Consider the following 22,215-nt stretch of genomic DNA (forward strand, 5'->3'; position numbering starts at 1 on the left):
TCCAAAATCAATTTTCCTCTGAATGTTAACTAACTTCAAATACTTAAAACTAATTTTCCAAGACTTTTGCTGTACAAACAAACATTAAATATTTAATCAATGAAATTAAATTACAAATGAAAACGAAAGCGAAAAAACTACTTAATCGCATATAAACTACGTGATATATTTAGATTTCTTGTAAACGTCGTTAAATGAGGAATTTGGCGGAATTAAGATTAAGATAACATCTTAAAGTACGTTTAGATTTTTACTAAAGTACGTTGATAAATGGTAATTGTGTTACCATTTCAATTTGACTTATGGTCCTTCATAGAGCGTACCAATTCTTAAAAGGCCGGCAAAGCACTTGCGAGACTGCAATTCGTCTATAGGCGGCGGTAACACTTTACAAAAAAAAACCTTTTTTCTGAAAAATTCTATAAAAGAAAAATGTTTGTTTGTGATGTAATCAGGAAATTGTATAATATGCAATATCCGTATAAGGTGAGAGCCACATTGGGAAGGTCGTAATGACATCATCATTATGTGGGTTTTGCAGAAAGCTTACAAAAGATTTTATACGAGTGCTACAAGTTAAATAACTTCTTGACATATTGAATAATTGATATTAGCAGACTGTAACACATCTAGTCGGGTTTAAACCATTTTTATTCATCAATAGTTATTACGCGATTGTACAAATATGAAAGTTGTCTCATTTACAGAAGATTTTGTTCAATTATTTTAGACGTTTACACATTTTTTTATCCTAAATCCGTGTATGAACCATATCAAAATTATTTATTTATTTACACTTCGTTAGCATAATATACAAAATCATACATATAAAAAACAAAAAAGCAGGTTACATAAGTTATTAGGCAACGAGCGGCACTATCGCTAACAAGGGATTTCTTCCAGGCAACCCTAATATGGAACAATAACAAAGAAACACCTACCGACGGTAAGGTACAAGAAGTGCATAATTAAATAACATACCAAAACTAAAAAAAAACAGGTAACTATAACTAAAATTAAATAAAGTAAAATCTAAAGAAATATATTAATAATAATATGTATAAACAAAAATGTAAAAGCAAATCCAAAGTTCAATTGAGTAACAATTAATATATAAGTAGTAGCTATTTACGAGGCAAAAGAAAAATGATCAAAAAGAAGCTTACTATATGGCAGACACATATCCTATCTACTTCTTAAGGCAAGTAGATATAAACTTCAGTAATTCACTTCAACCATATTTGGGTGTGTTTAGAGTCAAGACATAGTCATAAGTATGACTCTTATATGTCAGAACGATTTGTATGAATAAAATGCCGGTTTTCTCACACTCATTTATTGTTGCACTTTAAAAAAACAAGCTTATTTATGGTGATGAGAATCGCATGCACATGTATAGTTAGACACATAGTTTCTCTATTCTCTAGCCTCAATGAAAACGGGTACAAGGTGAAAAAAATACTCCCGATATTTGGAACAATTTGAAAACAAAACATTATTACTCACTGTTTACCAGTTTATTCATAGGAATACCATAAACCTTAATTACGATCGTCAAATTAGTTTGAACGCAGTAGGCGTTCACTTGGCAGCGAGCCGAATTGGTTTAAACTAGCTGTTTCAATTCATTGAAAGTTGGGCCCCTTCATAAAAATCCGTCTAATTACACCGTTTTTACTAAAGTATGTACTTTAGTAAAGAAATATGTGTCTCTTTTCCACACAGCATCAACACAATATGTCAGAAAGAGACGAGTACTTTAGTTAAACTTTAAAATCAATATTGTCGTAGGTTCGATCCCCGGCTGTGCACCAATGGACTTTCTTTCTATGTGCACATTTAACATTGGCTCGAACGGTGAAGGAAAACATCGTGAGGCAATCCGCCTTAGACCCAAAAAGTCTACGGCATGCGTCAGGCACAGAAGGCTGATCACCTACTTGCCTAATATATTAACAAATGATCATGAAACAGATACAGAAATCTGAGGCCCAGATCTAAAAAGGTCTACCGCCATTGATTTTTATTTATTTATTATTGACTCTGCACAAAGGCAAACATTTGCTGGCTTTGTCGAGTCATTTGTCGTTTCATTAACGAATAAAATCTTCCTGCAGAGGTCCTCCACAGTGAGTCTCCATCGTTCGGTCTTGGGCCTTGTATTTTCCCCTTCTTTCCGAGTCTTTCCGGCTCTCTTTGCCTCATCTGCAACTGTAAAAACAAATTTCAAAATTTATAAATCTTATCAACAATTAACGTAACTTCGTTCTCTCAATATAGAGTATAATATTACTTACTTACGAAGAGAAATAAAAATTATCTCGCTTTTGTATGATGATATCACAACTCAATATTGATATCGTTAAGGCAGTGATAATACTAGGCTTTATTAAAAGCCTTAACAACCATATTTACGATGTAATAATACGACAACTTAATTTGTACGTATGATAAATCTTTTGACAATGGCTGTGATGATCACCTGTTAAGGAAAAGTATGCCAAGGTTATTTGTACAATACAAATGAATCATTCACTCATACGAATATATTATACAAGTATGGACCGATACTATGAAGCTATTTCAATTTTTTTTTAGTTTGTGGAAAAAGTCTTTTCGCAATATAGTATGAATGAACTTGTAATAAAACCTCTTTGGCTATACTATTTGTATCTGGCTGGTTTTCGTATCATTAAAAGTGTAATTTTTAAGGAAGAAATTCCAAATTCCTTTTTGCTATTATTTATAATAATTATTAATAGTTCAAATAGGAAAATGTGTGATTTTTATTTATTTTTCATACTGTCAAGATGAGTTAATCTAATGAAGAAATTCGATACATTTTAAAATTTTACAAAAAAAAAGCCGCGAACAAAAATTTGCGATGTTTATGGACCTAGTAGATGGTCTGTTTGAGTAGCACAAATTTGGTTTAAGCGTTTTCAATTCGGAAATTCTGATCTCAAAGATGCACGTCACTCTCTTCCGCAATAGGGCGACTATTACGGAAAAAATGGATGCCATTTATGAAAAATTGGAGCAAGATCGGCATATCAGTAGTTACGACGTAGCTGACAAACTGGGAATTGACCATAAAACATTTTTGGTGCATTTGAAAAAAAAACTGTATGTATTATATTCACGACATAATCTCTGTTAATTTCTCAAAGGTTGATTAAGGTACAAATTAGATTCTATATAGAAAATTATATTTTCACATCCTAATGGGAATATTAACTGTTGTAATATACTGTTGGCCGAATGGCGACTCTCAACTCTCATTTCGCGAGTTCGAGTCACGGTTGTGCTAGAATGGATTTTTCTTTCAATGTTACATTGAGACTCCTACAATGAAGGCATCATGAGGAAACCCGCATGTCCCAAAATTTTACATGAGTCAAATATAAAAGCCTAATCATCTTCTTGTCTTTGAAAAAAAACACCAGTGAAACGGATTCCACAAGGAAAGCGGAAGCGTGGCCGTACCAAGCAAACTTGTCGCCGAACAGTTGCAGACGAGGCAAAGAGAGCCGGAAAGACTTGGAGCCAGTTGAAACACGAGCCTCAAGACCGAACGCGGTGGAAACTCACAGTGGACGACCTCTGCTCCATCTAGGGGTTATAGGGTATTAAGTTAAGTCAAGTAAGTCAGTGAAACGGATTCAATTTTTTTTGCTCTCAACGCAGTTAAAATTAAGACAATCAGATACATATGAAATTTTTTTTTTAGAAAGGATATAAAAAACATGAGAACTTAAGAAGTCGCAGCGCTAACATGCATGCAACCTCACAATCGAGCAGCCCGCAATATCGCAGCGCACAACTCACGAGAACTCAACTCACTTTGTATTGAATAAGACGCATGGGTCCGCCAACCATCTGCGTATATATGCGGCAAGATATTTAAATGTAACATTTTAAGATTTATACCAGTACTTCTCAAATGTATACGTATAATTATTAAATTTAAAGCGTCATTGTTGAGATCTCTACCGCCAGAAGGCCAAAAATATTATTTCAGCTTCATTAATTATTTTACTGGCAATTTGACCGTTTCTGATATCAATACAAAATACGATTTGTTATTCGATCAATGCGGATCTGAAATGCAGTTATGACACAATTCCGCAATTACTAAACGTGTATTGCCTAATTATTTGATTGTTTGTAAAAAAATACGTTTCATTTGTTAAAACGGTATTCATGTTGTTAATTTATTACGGAAAGTGATTCCGATATCATTTTTTAGAGTTCCAACAGCGAAATCGACATATTTCTATGCGATTTCGATATCATTTATACATTCGTTCTTACAAATCGTAAAATTTTATTTAAAAATAGACGTAAGTGACTTCACGCCTGGGATTTGAATTTATTTAACGACAATGTTTGTATTTAGCTAGCGTTATTGAATGACAATATTGGAAGGAATTACTTCTTTTATGACAACTTGTGGTATACTATTATTTTTTAGTATTAAAGATAAATTTATTTTTTTACGGATTTCCACAGAGCACATAGGCTTTTCTATAAAGACGTATTAGATATATTTATACGCTCTATTTTAATATTCCAAACGGAAAATAACTTAAATAATTATTTATTTTCTAACTTTAAGATTTCTAATTTTCGATAATATAAACAGTGTTACTCAACATACCCAAATATCAAGTCATTACATTTGTCCCTCCTTTTAGAAGAACTCGTTTTGGCTAAAACACAACACACAATATCCAGATTAAGAATTGTGATTTAAAAGCTACGCCTGATACGTATACATAGACACCTGTAACACTTTTAAATAAAATTTCCTCTAGGATTTCGAAAACTAAATTTGTATGAAAATTTGTCGACACAAACTGTCATTATTTTGCCCAGCCCCCTTGTCTCATTAAAGTTGTTTTTTTAATGTACCAATGTATCATATCATATATGCCGAGCGTTCGCTTTAAATAAAATAAAAATACGCTTTTATTATTATTATATCTATTATATCCTAATATGATAGGATATCCTAATATAAGCGGAAGTTCTCAAACAATGAGTCGAACCACCGATACAAAGAAATAAACGGTTAACAAGTGGATTTGTTTTTAAAGCTTTAACTTCTATGACTATTTGAGTCAATGCAATAAGACTTAAAAACAAACCTTATGGAAACGATAAATATGCATAATACTTGTTTTGACATAAAAACAGGTTATAAAGAGGTAGGTCGTTTTGTGAACTTTTCAAGGATTCTCGGAATGCTTTCGTGGGCTAACGCCTTCGTATGTATGGGCGACGGTTTCCTCACAAAATATTTACATATAATAAGACTATGAACATGAGAAACAAATGACTGTAAAATTTTAAACAATTAATAATTAAATTCATTAACACATCCGTACAATTATTATAATACAAATATTAAAGTAAGTTCATAGTAATAGAATACAAAAGTACTTTTCCTATATATAAATCTTGTTATTAACTAATCGGAATAGTTCGGAGCAATAGGTTTTTGTCAAGATCAGAATATCGTTTTTTTATTAAAATACTTAAACAGAATTTCTCGTGTCTCTTAATTATTTAAGTAAATTTATATAGTCATAATTTATTCTTGTCAGGGCCTGATTTCCAGGTCTGTAGGCCTCGGGGCAGCAAAGGAGTCAAATCATTTTTTTAAGTCGAGTTCTTCAACCAATAATTTAGTATGAAACCTTCTTCAAGATTATTTTAGTATGTATGAAACATAAAAATGTATGGAAAGAAAAGTAGTTTACCTAGTGTTTTTAGTCAGAATTTAAAACATTTCTTTTCGAAGTACCAAGTTATTCTGTGACCCCGGGTCTGTAGCCCCAGTTGCCCTCTTCTAAATCCGGCCCTGATTCTTGCAATTCAAACAAAGCATATTCACCGAAATTATAGAACTTTCCTTAGTTTATATAATGTACACAGGTTGCTTAGTTTATATAATTTCAAGTCCATAGGTGTAGCGATTACTGCGTTTTTAAGGCAGTTTTTGCCACGCACCACCAATATGTGGAACTGTCTACCCCCTGAAGTATTTCCGAACCAATTCGACTTCGGGCCCTTCAAGAAAAGAGCATACCATTAAAAGGCCGGCTCGCATTTGCGAGCCTTCGGGTAATGTGAGTGTCCACGCGGCGGTATCAGGTGAGCCTTCTGCCCGGTTGCCTTGATTTTTCATCTACCTTTGTATCAAACGGAACCGTTCCTTAATGAGGCCTTTAATTTCACCTTCAAAATACATTCTTTTACGAATTCTACGTGAGTCGAATACAAATATTGAATGGCCTAGAACCACTATAGATTCACACCAACAATGATGTAGGCGCAAGGCTAAATATTCGTTTAATTCATAAGCTATTCCTACGCAAAATACAGATACATGAAACATAGTCAATAAATTTAACTACAAATGTTGTACTTGCCAATATAACCTACTTCGAGAGTGACAACAATATATTACTATATAAGAAATGCAAGTCGAATTAACTGACTAATTTATTAAGTAGGCATAGAGACCGTTAACCTTTTTTGTTTTTGTTTCATACTATAAAGTTCACAAAAAAGAATGCAACTATATGAATTACAATCTAGCCTGTACAATAATTATGGCTTATTAGTAATATTACGTTGACTTAATTTTCTACAATACTAGTGAATAGCTTAAACTAAGGTATTGTTTATTAACAGTCTTAGTGTTCTGTAATGTTTTGACGCTACTAATTCGTGTGTCCGCACTTCCACTTATTTTATTATTATTCTTATTTACTACAATAGGTTTACTAACTCAAAAGGTTTAGTTCTCTTTAGGCGTCTTATTCCTTATATTATTTATGTGTTAAGAAGTTTGATTGCCTCAGACATGTAGCCAGTAGCCTGGATAACCTTAGAGCTGAAATTTGTACAGCGTATCGCAAAACAGCGGAAACATTCTGGTCAACCATTTTTATTTATTTTAGTGTACAGTACTACGGAATTCTTCGATTTCATTTTTTAAATGTAGTGCTAGTGTTTTTCTCGAATCGGAAAAAAGCGGGGAAATGCTGATCAACCATTTTGTAATTTATTTTAGGTTACAGTAATTTTGTATTCGATGCGTTTCGAAAGCCTTTAAAGCCCCATAAGTTCTCACCTTCCGTCAATCGATCTCAAACCCATAAATTGTATATAAATACCATAATTATATTTTCTTCAGCTCTAATTCACAGGATATTCAATTGTCTGACAATCACGATGCCAATGATCACAATAGTACATTTTTTTCAAATAACACCGTGTGATTATCACAGTGTCAACGTAATTTGTTAAACTTTCCTAACGGTGATCTTAATATAAAGGTATAAGATGTAAGATAATTTATTATAGATTTTAATGTATTAAAAAACCGGTGAAGTTATTTATCTGACGTGTAATATATCTATGTTCAAAGCTTCGCGGTGCGTGTACCGATCCGGATGATCGAGGCGTCAAATGATTCGACTTCCAAAAAAATCCTTCATACCCAAAAATATTTCAATTATTGTTTAATATACTTAATGATCATGATAATACAAGGCCAATCAAGAGAAATATAAAACATTGTTAAACTTATTAGTTTATTTTGAAATCGATTTTTACAAGGAAGTATTTTGTTTGTTTCTACTGAATTTGTATTTACTGTATAAAAAAAATATCTAATTCCAACACACAAATATACAGACAAAAATAATTAAAAAATTAAAACTAATTTAAAAAGTTTCGTACCTCCAACGCCGACAGCATTTCCTCGCTGTATTGCGATACTTATTCGTTGAGCGAGGAAAGCCCCAGCTCCGAGATACTTTCTGTATTATACCTATAGTTCGCGGGTAGACTTAACAAAAATTTTATAAAGATTATATTCTTTCAGGTACAAACATTGAAACGATCTTATTGAATAAGGTAAGTCTTGATTGCTTCGGGAAATTTCTTGTCTTAGGGCGTGTCTTTAAAACACCGCGTACTTTGAATTACACCAAACTGTGTTCTAGATGTTAAAGTTCTCGGTTTAATGTACGCCATTAAAGTCGGATTGACAACACTACTTAGAGTAGCTCCACATTCAAGTATTTCTAGGTTACTTGGGTGATACTTTAGTTTGAAGTTGACGTTTCAGAACACGCAACGTATGTAATCGATATTCGATCCAGATTAATTTAGTGTAATATATTTATGACGGCTTTCCTCTAGGTCACTCTAATCTAGTCGAAAACATGAGCTTATAGCAAATGAACTATTATGTAATTGTATAATGGCTTGCTTTGTTAGCGAAGCTCTGCGATCCAAAATGTATCCTGGCCTCCAGAACACTAACCGCCTTATGACCCCCAACTTGCAGCGGCTGGATTGGCTACGGCCACTGGTTCTATCATTGTAAGTCGAAACAATTGTAGATAATAATTATAATGATGACATTTAGCCCGTTGACAATTTAAAACAGTTAATCAACGACAGCAAAAAAAAATAAAAAAAAATTACCTTTGTAAAATTGTATTATTCTATCAATGATTATTTGCGTGAAACATTATAAATAACATTACATTAAATTGATATAACAAAAATATTGTTAGTATATAGTATAAAATATATTATTAAAAGGAGTCCCTTTAGGTAAGTTTCCGAGGATACTAGTAGCGTTCTCCCATTGAATAGCAAACTTATTCTTTGTCCAAGGAAGCTGCCAGCTCTTCGGTCTCCTGTGATGTCGACTAACCTTTTTGCTAGTTCCTTAAAAAAATAAAGCGATATTTTATCACTACAAGTAATATAAGAATTGACTATAATGTTATGACTAATAATGTAACTTCTATGTAAGACAGTCCTTTTAAGCCAAATATACACTCTATTATGTGTGGCAGAATATACGAACTTTAGATTGTACCACCATAACATTTTTGTACCATATTCTTGGAAATCTCACTCTTTAATCGGCAGCTCATGTCTGCGTCATGGTCAACATATAGAGGGGACTATCTGTTTCCACCAGTTTCTGTCCAGCGCCTCTCTATGACAGTGTACAGTTTTGTGGACGATCAGTCTTTACTTGATCGGTCCAACTAGTTGGTGAACGGTCACATGATTTTTTGCCTACTGTTTCCAACCACGATCAGTTTCTCCAAGTTCTCATCGCCTCTGCGATTCTTGGCAATCAATTACTATTATTATATCTCGTAACTCGACCCACTGAGGTTAAGGGTCGTAACTGTGTCTGAAATTAACCGAACTGTGGCATAAATTTAATTCGTACACGTGAGTGTTAACTCATGACTAATAATAATTGAATTAATATTTTATGATCACGAAACAGATACCTATAATCGCATGTTTGTTTATTTGTTTCATTCATCATTTCTCTATTTGCTCAAGTACGCGATCAGCTACTTTTCTTGATACCTGATCGATTGAAGACATGTCGTCATGCTTCTCGTAGAAAAAAATGCATTCGTTCACAGAGTAAAAAGGATAAAAATAAATGTCAATGTTGACAGCTGTGTTGGAAACATATATCTGTTAAGTCATGCACTCCGCTGAAGTAGGTTAGTGGGAATCACGAGCCTTTTTGAGCTTTCTCCTGCCTGCAGCGACTACTTATATCACTTATAAGGACCATTTATACTAATGTACCATAATTATATAATTTACTGTATGCACGCTATAAAATTTTCAGGACCGTGTGGAACATTTAAGCCTTTATTCGTCTATATCTTATTGACATACATTATTCAAAAATAATTAAATTTAGAATGTTATTACTCTAAGATGTGGTCCCCATCCGAGAGAAACTGTTCTGTTTAAAACTCTGCAGTGCTTCCTTAAAATTCCAGGATTGGTATCCTTATTTTCGAGTCGAATTTGGTTAAAGTGCTTATCTACCGCACCGTTGTGGTTTTGAACGCGAATGGCAACTACACCAGAGACGGTAATAATAAATAATATAATTATTGGCCACATATATAAAATACTGGAGCAGCGTGTGGCTCTCATCCCTGAGATTTGATCCCCAATGGACCAATGGACATATGTATTTATGTGATGATTTATCACTCGCTTGAACGGTACAGGAAAACAACGTGAAGTAACAGTCTTGCCTTAGACCCAAAAATCGACGGTGTGTGTCAGGCATAGGAGGATGATCTACTTGCCTATTAGATTGACAATTGCTCACGAAACAGATACAGAAACCTGATGCCCAGACATATAAAGGTTGTAGCTATTTATTTCATTTTTATATGAAAACACTAGCATTTCCTTAATGAATACAAAGTAGAAAATGAACCGTTAGGGCCACAATAACATGTTGTGGGTGTAGTACAATTAATTACAGCGCGAATTGAATACAATATATTGTATGGTGTGTGAAATTATAATTGATACACATATAATACACTACAGTCGTTAGTTGTAATTGGAGCAATGTATACCTTTCTAATTACACGTATGTTCATTTATTTAGGCTTTTATATTACTATTTATTTATAATAATTCACCACGTCATGTATAATTCTATATCTACATTTAGAAGCTAAAGTTTATGACAATTATGGTACACATAAATGTTACTAAAAATTAAAAAAATATTACAGTATACGATTTTACTTAACAAAAAAAAAATACTAGCAAAACGGCGGACTAGGTATCAGATATGTGCTTTGCTTTTGTTTTTAATCGATCAGCCCCCTACCGAATATTACTAGTGAAGTTAAGGAAAACCTTTTGCATATCTTAATTCATTGTATAAAATGATCCTGGAGCGGGTACAAAACAAAATGTACCCATTTTACACGCTCAGGTAAACAATATTATTCGTATAAGAAAACTCAATTTTCCGATTATTTGTGCGTATTATATAAAATTGTTACGTGGAAAGGAAAATAAGGTGTTGCTTCAGTGCCTAGGCCTCAGGGTGCCTAATGGTGACGCTAACAGGCGACATCGATCGCCTTATTCGTACCTATAGCTAAAACAAACCTCTTGAAGCATATGACACGCTACGGAAAACGTTATTTAACTGTATAGATTAACAGAGATTGAGAGAACTGCCAAAAGAAATAGTTAGTCATTCTCTAAATATTTAACTGTATTCCTGTTTCATGTTGCATTGTTTTGTATGTGAAATATTACATATATGTCACATACACATTGGAGTTGGTAAAAATCAATAAATAAACATTTTAATATATATCTTCATATCCTAGACTTATGTCGTCTTCCGATTACGCCCCTCCCCTTTAGCTGCCTCTGCTAATAGACTATTTATCGATATAACACTGGCTCGTACATGAAAGAAAACATGGCTAGGAAATACCCAAATCGACGTCAAGTACTATTAATAAAAGTAATCAAAGAAACAGTCACAGTCGGCCTAATTGGGATCCTGCGATGATAACTTATTTACTATTTACCGATTCAAGTGGCAGCAGGCAAGTGTATTTATACCCAAGAAATGTCATTGTTGTTGTTCCCCTTGTAGATCACATAGTAACTATACAAAGTCGCTATCCAGCGATCATCTTAACTGTTGTGTTTATCGTGATCTAACTCACTTGCTATCTGGGCCGTGACCAAGCAAATTAATGAGACCCTAAATACGTGTCCCTAATATTTTTTTAATTTACTTTACATTTTAAAGTATGCTACAAAATTGGGACCGTAAAGTTATTTAAAGTAAATACGAGTATATATCCTGATAGATTTATATATATCTATATAATACCATCCGCACGATCTCGACGTCCGTCGATTCACAACTTTTTGCTGCGCACCACCATTATGTAGAACCAGCTGCCCACTGAAGTATTTCCGAACCAACTCAACTTAAGGTCCTTCAAGAAAAGAGCGGCCCAATTCGAAAGACCAGCAACGCACTTGCGAGCCGCGAGGCGGCGGTATTAATATTACATAAAAAAATCCTAATCAAATAATGTTTGGCTTGGGTTCAAAAGCACGGACGGCTGATCTAACTGATACCTCATAACAAAGGCGTAGTTTTGTTCTAGTAAAAAGACTATAAACCCAGACAACTGAAAAGCCTACCACCCAGAATTTAAAATTAAATGCCTCATTTAAAAACGTATACCACCCATAGAGCTATCACATTGACAACTGACATGTCAAGATATCTCCCAGCTGTCATGTTAACTTGACATGTAATGAATGCGTACCACAGACAATTATAAAGGCGGTAACTATGTATTATGTTTGAATAATTATATATGATTACCGAATACATTACATGTGATTACTTCTTTACAACCGAAACGTTTTGAGAGGAATGAAATAAAATAGTTATATATTATTTACATTATATATTTCACTGGTGAAATACGCTTGATTAAGTATACATAAAGGATTATACAAAATTAAAACCATTAAAAAACATTGCGAATACGAATTATGTACCTACTCATTATGTAATTGAAACCTTTAATCATTACTTAGTATTACAGCAATTAGTGCATTTCTTAATGCCTTCTTGGTCGAAGAAAATGCAAATACAACCCTCTGCTGTAGCAATGCAATAACAATCCTTATTTTTACCGTCTAAAAAACATTTACAGTCCTGGCATTTCTTGACTTCTCTTTTCCCGTCATCGCAGGCACAGATACAACCTTTATTAGTACAACAACCATACTTGGTTGATTCTTTAGACGAGCACTTGCAGTCCTCACATTTCTTAAGCCCTCCTGTTCCATCTTCACAGATGCAAATACATTTTCCATCTTCAATAGTGATACAGAAGCAGCCATCGTTATCGCATCCAGACTTGGATTTACATTCGCAGTCCTTGCATTTGTTTATCCCACCTTCATCAGTACAACAAGCAACCTTGGTTGACGCCTTAGACGACCACTTGCAGTCCTCACATTTCTTAAGCCCTCCTGTTTTATCTTTACAGATGCAAATACATTTTCCACCTTCAATGGTAATGCAGAAGCAGCCATGTTTATCGCATCCAGACTTGGAATTACATTCGCAGTCCTTGCATTTGTTTATCCCACCTTCATCAGTACAACAAGCAACCTTGGTTGACACCTTAGACGAGCACTTGCAGTCCTCACATTTCTTAAGCCCTCCTGTTTCATCTTTACAGATGCAAATACATTTTCCACCTTCAATGGTGATGCAGAGGCAGCCATGTTTATCGCATCCAGACTTGGAATTACATTCGCAGTCCTTGCAGTTGTTTATACCACCTTCATCAGTACAACAAGCAACCTTGGTTGACGCCTTAGACGAGCACTTGCAGTCCTCACATTTCTTAAGCCCTCCTGTTTCATCTTTACAGATGCAAATACATTTTCCACCTTCAATGGTGATGCAGAAGCAGCCATGTTTATCGCATCCAGACTTGGAATTACATTCGCAGTCATTGCATGTCTTGACCTCACCTTTTCCATCATCGCTGGTACAGCTACAACCCGTGTCAGTACAGCAACTGTCGCATTTCTTTATTAACCCACCTTCTCTCCGAACACATAGAGTCTTTGCGCCATTGGTTGTGAATGTTGTACACTTTGTGCATGTATTACATTTGACGATATTATTTTTACCGTCAAGGCATACATTAATGGTATCTTTAGCTTCGGTTGGAATACAAATGCAGCCGCTGTTGCATTGTATGCTAGTGGTTTCCTTCACAGCCTTTGAAGACATGTTGGCAAGATCTGAAATGAAAAACGAATAATATACGATACCATTTCATCAACAATTTTCATGTCAAATGTGTAGAGTAAGTAAGTTGTGAATGCAGCGTTCCCTCTCTTGTCTAATAAACAATTTATAAACAGACTTGTACACAATACGGTTACAAAGTTTTATTTTTATCATTGTGTCGAGCAACCGTGCAACTAGACGTTTCATAAGAGCCTGCAAAGGCCTATTTGAAATAAAAAAAACTTTTGATTTTGATATAGTTTCATATATTATAGTTAAATTATAATTTGCAATTAATTTTAAGGATGAAATGTGTTTACCAATACCACTTATTATAAGTTATATATTGCAGATATGTCTCTATTTAAAATATTACTTTATTTAAAGAAACAGAAGATATAGCACACAAATCAAAATAAAATTGTCAATAATAAAGAAAGTATACGATTAGCAGGGAAATTATTATGACACAAAATAAATACTCACTGTGTTTTCTCCGTATATTGTAATAGCTGATATCTCTTGTGACGAAGTGATAACAGGCGATAAGGGAAGAGCGGTTTTATAGTATTAAATCCTCCGTGTGCAAAGTACCGTGCGCACTTCGGGTGCAAACGCCGTGTGTATATGACAATAGGGTGACTCATCAATTTATGATAAATGGAAGATTTTTTAAATTGATAAGTAATGACGAAATATTGTCAATATTTCAGAAATGTTGGAAAATAGATACATTTTGAATGTTTTCGACTGTTTTGTAATACAATAGGTTATATTATCACATCATCATCAAAAAATATATTTGAATATATCAGTTGGGACAAATTTCTTTAATTAGCATCCTCTATAGATGTTCATAGAAACTGTGAAACTATAGGGAATGTATTTGTGCAGTTTTGCCCATTCAGTCTCTTTCTATTAAAGTTTAATTAGATAGAACGAGTCGATAGAGTGGTTTAGTTTAAAACATATAACATATACATTTAACGAAGTAACAATTATCTGTAACTGTAAAAAGTAACAAGTAAGGAATAAACTCAGAAACTACTGAAACGATTAAAAATCCTTCGCTATAAGAATGCGATATTAATTTCCAAAATATTTAAAAAATCCAGGTGTTTCTTACAATCATACATATGTTTTGTGTTTGTAGGATGTTTTTCTTCACAATATCTTATAGATATACAAAGACGGTAATGAAATCAATATCTGAATGTAACTGATTGGAAATTATTCATTGTAATTGTCATAATAAAGAAGAATAAAGATTAACAATATGGAGCATAAAATAAGGAATTTCAAAAGTTAATTTTAAATTTTGTTGCATGTCGATTTCAAGGCAAGTGGCATCGCCCACGATCGAGGCTTTAGCAAAAATGTGATCAGGGTCTGCGAAAGGCCAAAATTACATAATTGTAGGTTCTGATGTCGATCCATTTTGAAAACGTACGAAGCACAAGATAATTACTTAGAGCATACCACTTCTTACTTAAAAGACGAAGGAAAAAATAAATAATAAGGATTCTTATGAGAGATTTATAAATATGAGATAGATAAGATATAGGTAAATGTAGAAGTTGCGTAGTGTAAAAATAGCAAGTTTCGCATATTCACTTCTCCGCAGTTCGTTTTTAGGGCTTTCTTTAGGATATTCTTTTCTTTTTTCTTCTACTAGGAGATGGCTTAGTAGTGACAAGAACGCCAGTTGCATTATGTATTTATGTTTCAATTCTGATTTAAAATTTTGTTATGAACAAATTACATTAAAATATTCTGTTAATGTACTTCATAAATATATAATCTTTAGACTTTACCCGCCGTGGGCAATAATCGAGCGATGAAATTCATATTTTTTCCGTGGTTTGTATTTACCTCAATTTCTATACTAATATTATAATGAGGAAACATTTTTATATTTGTAACGATTAACTCAAAAACTTCTAATTGATTACCACCTGTTAAAAATTTCAAAAAAAGAACAGCTTTTGGTTTGACAGAAAATTAGCGTAAATGAATCATATACGTCCAACCCGCAGTCGTTTCCATCTATGTAGACATCGCAAAAGCTAATTACATATAGTTTTTATATACTCTTTAAATACTTTACATAGTGATCTTAAATGTCACTTGTACAGGATGTATCGACATTTTTACATAGTAATGTACTAATTGTCCTCGTTACGAATAGAATAATTAAATATTACTTAAGATTTATTCTAAACTGTAAACTTGTAGATATTGACGTGGGTCTCTCGCGAATAAAGCCAAATAAAATATTAATGTTTTAAAATTAACATTTAGTTTGTATACCTGCAGTCTTTAACACATTATCAAATTTATTTTATACCAATTAAACCATACGTGATCCTTAGTGTGTCTCATGGCAGTCTCATAAAAGTAGGTCGAGCCAGTGTCGGGATGGGAACGAGCCAATCTTACTTTCATCGACTCACCTCACGACGTGACCCCGACTTACATTTCGACAGCTCATTGTTTTTATTTTAATTGGGATGATTTCTCAGACATATATATTTGATTAACCTTACTATTATTTATAATTAATCCAAGGGTGCATATATATCTATAGATATATCAATATGTCATAAAGCTAAATATATACTCTGTCAGTACCCCAGGGTCATAACTCTCGTAAACACGCCGGAAGACAACGGATCCTATGGCCATTGCATTCATTTCAATTAAAGGCATATTAGACATAATGTCTTTTTTATCAGTAAACTTTGCTAATACATGTGACTATACGCTGGGAGGCGTTTATAAGAAATCAAGCTATTTGAGAATTAGAAATAATAATCAAATGCAGTAGCTATTTTATAACAAAACTTTCTATTGAAATAATCCTGTAACATTTTGAACTGACAAATTGTACTATAAAAATGTTAACGAAATTGTATGATATATTGCATAAAGAAATCAAATTCTATAAAAATAAGGATGTTTTCTATGTTAACCTACGAACTTTTCGGGCCACCTATTATAAAAAAACTACTTATTACAATACGCTTTGAACAAATATATTAAAAATAAATATTATTACAGCGACCTTACAACGTCACGCTTCATTTGTTAATTCATCCTTATGATGTCACAAGATGGCGACAAGGCCTTCGTTATTATGCAGTTAGCATACCTATTACATATATAGATATGAGCATAATGGATACCTTGATAATATTAAATTGATTAAGCCATAAATATATTATAGTAATAACAAGAATAATTACATATTGTACAACCTGTTTTAAAAAAACACGTTTAGCAAAGGAAATGTTATATTATGCTTACCCGGAAATTTAAGGATTATTCGATTTTTTTATAGGATAAGAGTCAAACGAGCAGGCCCTTTAAATAAAGTGCTAACGGTCGGTCGGTGTAAGGTTGGATTTACGTGGCGTGTGGCCGATCTTTCACGGATGGCTCCTAAGTCTGATCAGTGGTCATCTCTACTGGAAGCTGATTCCACAAAAAGGTGGTGCCCGACAGAAAACAAAAAAGGGCTTAAAAAGGGCTTGTTGTATATACATACATATTATATTTTGTCAAATTGTAAAGAAAAAATTTATTTCGTCCAAATGTAGAAATTAGAGTACTCCTTATGTATATATAGTGTCTTTCATATAATTATCAAATCAATGTATACAGAATACTGTAAAAACTATTTTAAAATAGTTACTGTGAAGTTTCTTACCCATACTTCTCCATATGAAACTACGCTTGGGAAGGGGTAACTTGTAACTTTGGCTTACAAGAGTACCTTTTAATTGGCCCAATTGAAATAAATGATTTTACTTTTTTACATAAAAAGTAAGTACAGTAGCATACTTTATTTTGCAAATTGTCCAACAACTAGAGAATCTAATTGCTCTCCTCAACGTCATAATTTAAAGCTAATAAGCCGGATAACTGGAGGCTAGTTAACTTTTTACATGGTATCATTACATCGCCGTTAAAGCAGGATTGTTTTGACACCGCGTTTCCTGACAAATGGTTGTTATTATTAAACAGTTATAATTAAATAATTTCCTGTAACGGAGTTACAAAACTTGTTAACAATTAGATTTGACCTTCGGAGCTGGTTCCATCGCACACGCATCCACGCATTATCTGTAATTTGGAATTGAAATACTGGGTTTGTGAATTTTATTTATAATTTGTAGGTTTGTGGTAATCACCATTTCTATACGTATTTATAATTAAAACAAAACAAATACTACATATACTAAAACATTATAGTTATAGGTCAACAAAAATCGTTGTATACGTTACGAATTACAATATAGACGGAACATTTAAGAAGTATTAGCAAAAACGAAATCCATAATTTGCCTTTGCTGTCAAATTGTGGCGGTGATTGAGAGCGCGCATAAGACCGTATATTATTGTTCCACGTTGCATAAAAATTGACTTGACAAAGCAGATTGAAAAATATAAACCCATCACACCAAGAACACAGTAAAATGTAACATAGTAAGTAATACTAGGAATGTGTAGGAATACTTACGTTTACAAAACCAATCGAACCTAACGCGTGTCATTATCTAACCATACAGCCTGTAAGAATAATTCTAAATATAAAATTTCACTTACAAAATTTGTGATAATTAAAAAACCGTATTGTTATTATTCCATAATTTCAAATATTAAATCTAAATGAATTTTGTCAGCAAGACGACTTCATAGAATATGTTAGAAAGGATTTAAATACCACAGAACAAAACCTATGCATTGCAAATATCAGTTAGTTACTGGAGTTCTTGGTTATAGCCATTTATGAAGTAAACGTGGGCAGTTAAACGGATCTAACTTCGTTGTGTAATGTCTGTTTGGAATGCAAATAACTAGCAAGACTAGTACTTTCTCCGAACGGCTAATTTCTCTTTTACTGTGGTATTAACTACTTATAAAAGGATTTTAGTAGCTAGTATTTAAATTTATATTTAAGTAAAACTCATCTGCATTATTTACCTAGGATCCCGCATGCGTAGTTATCTCAAAAAATAATGAAAAGTACTATTCTCCTAAAATATGACCGATTGAAAGAAAGTTATCTCTATATTTAGGTTCTGAGGAATTACGTATTTCACGTGCGTGAAAATAAAAATAAATAAATCAATGGCACGACAACGATGGGCCTCAGATTTCTGTATCTGTTTCATGACCATTTGTTAATCGAATAGGCAAGTAGGTGACCAGCCTTCTGTGCCTGACGCACGCCGTCGACTTTTTGGGTCTAAGGCAAGCCGGCTTCCACACGATACTGCGCATGCGCATAGATTGAAAGTCCATTGGTGCACAGCCGGGGATCTAACCTACGACCTCTATGATGAGAGTCACACGCTGGAACCACTAGGACAACACTGCTCATTATAATTACTATGTTAATAAAATTAATCGCAACATATGTGTCGAATCCGACTGTTATGGAGTGAAAAATAAGACCGGGAAACCTAAAAAAAGCTTCATAAAAATCATATTAAGGCGAAACGTAGTTCGCGGTACCAACTACAAGTTTAGAATATGTTATTTCGATGTAATTAGTTCCAGACCAAAAAAGCTAGGAAATATAGGTAGGTATGCTACTAAAACAAACAAAATTATTTTAAATAAATATAGCCTACACCAATACATTGCTTTCACACAACTTAATCAAATATTGACACATCATGAATACTAATGAGCATTGATAAATTAAAGCTAAACTTGACGCCTACAATGTCCTTAAGCAAAGGTTCTAAAGCTTATCTAAAGTCCAAATAGAGAAAGCGCTCAAATATATAGCAATTTTATAACATGAATAATAACATTTTTTTTTTATATAATAAAAAACTGTATTCATAGCAAATAGGTTGTGACAAAATTCATATATCGCTACCCACATACTAGGAAGTCACTGTGTTGTGGGTATCTAGATAACAGTTAGTCAGTGGTACATGGTACTTGTTTATAACAATTGTTTGAGAAAAGTTCGTCACATAAAGTCCATGATGAAACGCGAAGTTTCTTATTCGGAACTTTTATCTTCCAAATAATTTATGTGTGGCTATATAGCTATTTGGTACTTTATCCATACATTGTCCCTTATTGTTACAACTTATCAAACACAAGTCTTAAAAGACATTAAGTATGTGTGAATGTGTGAGTATGTGAATAGGTTTGTGTGCGCTTGTAATGGAGAGTATAGCTAATAGTTGTTATAAGCGTGCGCTGTTGTTATAAGTCATGCCAAGATACATAGTACGGCCTCTGTAGATTTGAAATCCAATGGAATTTTGAGTATCCCTTTCTTAAGTACTGGATCAATGGGATGTACTGTTCATCCAACCTAAAGGGGGTAACCTCGACTAATCTCACCACTGACAAGACCACGGTGGCTGATGTTGAGATCTCGCATATCTATACTCAGCAGTCATAAAGACTTTCGGCTCTTACGTTATCTTATTGATTGCAGGTTGCAGTCTCTGCAAAAATAAATTCATATATTATCAGTTGTATAGTTTTATTCTTATCTGTAGTTATTAAAAATCAAAAGTGAGAAGGGTTGAGCAATGAGTCTTTCTTTATAAAAAGCTTGTACATACTTGTAATTTACACATACACCTTCAGATAAGACATCATCAGCAATTAATAATATGATTTAGCTGTGTTGGGCTATTGTCTTCGGCGTACGACTCTCATCCCTGAAACCGTAGATTCGATAGAGATAGAGAGAGCCGGGGGCTGTGCACCAATGGACTTTTTGTCTATTTGCGCATTTAACGCTTGAATGGTGAAGGAAAACATCCTGAAACCATACCTTATAGCCAACTGGACTACATGTGACAGGAACAGAAGGCCGATCACCTACATGCTTAAAAGCAAATAAATTATTACGAAACAGAGACAGAATTCTGAGAATCAGAAAATAGAAGAATTGAAGCCAATACAAAATTGTCGGTCACCTGTAGAATACACCCTAAATTGGTGATCTCGACATTTGCGGTTTAAGTGAAAGTGGTCAATCATAAGTTACCTTACAAAGAATATCATTAAAGCACGTACATGAGGTGAAAGTTGTAAAGGCATTTTCGCAAAACATTCCCGTTCTTCATTCTTGTAATATATTTCGCTTTCATATACTCGTATAAGAGGTGATTTTATTGTGTCACCAAATATTCTACCTGATTTACTTCACTGGCAGCAAGCCTTGGCCTCCAAAACTAGAGAACGCTACCTTTGCCGATCATGCTACCGAATGCCAATCGGCCACTTGGAGGTCGTATAGGCACAACATGCACAAAAAATATTTTAAATCGAATAATAATACGACATGATCGTTGCTTAAGTAGAAACTCGTGCCTCGGCAGATTGCATTTTAAAAATATTGTTTCGGGTGTGTTATTATTACTTTTTGACATGTAAGTTAGTTAATTAGCTGCAAAGTTAAAGCGAATTTTCTGTTTTTCTTAAAACTCTAATCTAAATAGTGCTTTCAGCGCTATTGCGTCGTTAATGTTATACAAAAGAGCATCATTACACAGACGATTTGGATGGACGCTGGTCAGAACAAATACTAGAGACAATTCTGTTTTGTGACTTTAATTCAACCCTATGTTTGCTGTTACGTGTTTTCATTGATGAACTGGCTCGAAGGACCAAAGTACAGCTTGCCTGCCAGTGGGCTGTGATATGTGTGTTTTATTTTATATAAATAATGTCAGAAGTATTTGTATGGTATATGTAATGAATGTAGTAACAAGTTGCACTAGATAACTAAATATAGGAGAGGATGAGACCTAAAAAGATAACAACCCTACGGACCCTCAGCCCTACAGATGTATGTATATTTTTACACTCATCCACTCTGACTTTCTCTTTTAATATGACATAAAAATATTTGCCATCTCTTAGGGAAATCTATGCGCTTTTTTGTGGTACTCATGTTTTACCGAGCATGACGTCATACGTCAAAAAAACTGCATTCTTTAACCTTACATAAGGTAATACCACTTTCATTCAGTCGTTGCACACCTTGACATCAGCATTGTACAACCAAAAAATACTTTAAAAAATCAGACTGTAATAACTGGGGAAAGACAGAAGCAACAACTGTAACTTTTGTACTTTTTAACGTTGATATTATATCTTTTTAAAAACAACTTTTGCATAGTAAGTAAAATAAATAAAAATATTTACTCAAATATCTTTTCGCTTTGGCTTCAATATAACCTAACCTTAGTTAATTGATATTGTATATAGTTTAATTAGAAAATATAGTGATTAATCTCGAATGTTAATGCTTAACTTAACTTGTCAATTTTGTCACTAATAAAGTTTTTCTCACGTAATTACTTGTAACTTCCAATTCTATCAAAATATTAAATTGTATTATTACTTAACAAAAAGGATAAGCAGAAAATCTGGGGTTGCCACAGAGAAGGCGGAAAATAAAAACGTCTGAAATATATGTATTTCCTCCAACTTGGGTCGTGGGGTTCAAGTGCAGAGACGTTAATTAAAGATTTAAGTTGGCG

The 22,215-nt window shown here is 33.5% G+C and overlaps 2 protein-coding genes across 5 annotated transcripts in view; one reads left to right on the forward strand and one right to left on the reverse strand.

Annotated features, from left to right (window-relative positions):
- LOC123715024 overlaps positions 1-22,215 on the forward strand; it is a 78,005-nt gene that overhangs the window by 9,510 nt on the left and 46,280 nt on the right. The window contains exon 2 of one of the 2 annotated variants that reach the window (XM_045669806.1): positions 7,901-7,932. The exons of the other annotated variant lie outside the window; for it this stretch is intronic. The gene's annotated coding sequence lies outside the window, so the exon portion shown is untranslated. The remainder of the gene's footprint in view (positions 1-7,900; positions 7,933-22,215) is intronic. 2 annotated transcript variants of the gene reach the window in all.
- Positions 12,321-14,242, reverse strand: LOC123715022 (balbiani ring protein 3-like). 3 transcript variants are annotated; one of them, XM_045669805.1, is made up of 3 exons: positions 14,171-14,242; positions 13,400-13,695; positions 12,321-13,204 (listed from the first exon to the last, which is right to left on the reverse strand). In XM_045669805.1, exons 2-3 carry the CDS (start codon positions 13,682-13,684, stop codon positions 12,461-12,463), a joined length of 1,029 nt encoding a protein of 342 aa, XP_045525761.1. In that variant the 5' UTR covers positions 13,685-13,695; positions 14,171-14,242; the 3' UTR covers positions 12,321-12,460. The 3 variants fall into 3 exon arrangements, with proteins under 3 accessions (XP_045525761.1, XP_045525759.1, XP_045525760.1); XM_045669803.1 differs by having other exon boundaries at positions 12,321-13,695; XM_045669804.1 differs by lacking the exon at positions 14,171-14,242 and adding an exon at positions 14,005-14,023 and having other exon boundaries at positions 12,321-13,695.

This window comes from Pieris brassicae, chromosome 10 (assembly GCF_905147105.1).
Source record: "Pieris brassicae chromosome 10, ilPieBrab1.1, whole genome shotgun sequence".
NCBI lineage: Eukaryota > Metazoa > Arthropoda > Insecta > Lepidoptera > Pieridae > Pieris > Pieris brassicae.

What these genes read in the sequence shown, in the direction of transcription:
- LOC123715022 (XM_045669803.1), bottom strand. Translation starts at nt 13,684, where the DNA reads ATGTCTTCAAAGGCTGTGAAGGAAACCACTAGCATACAATGCAACAGC.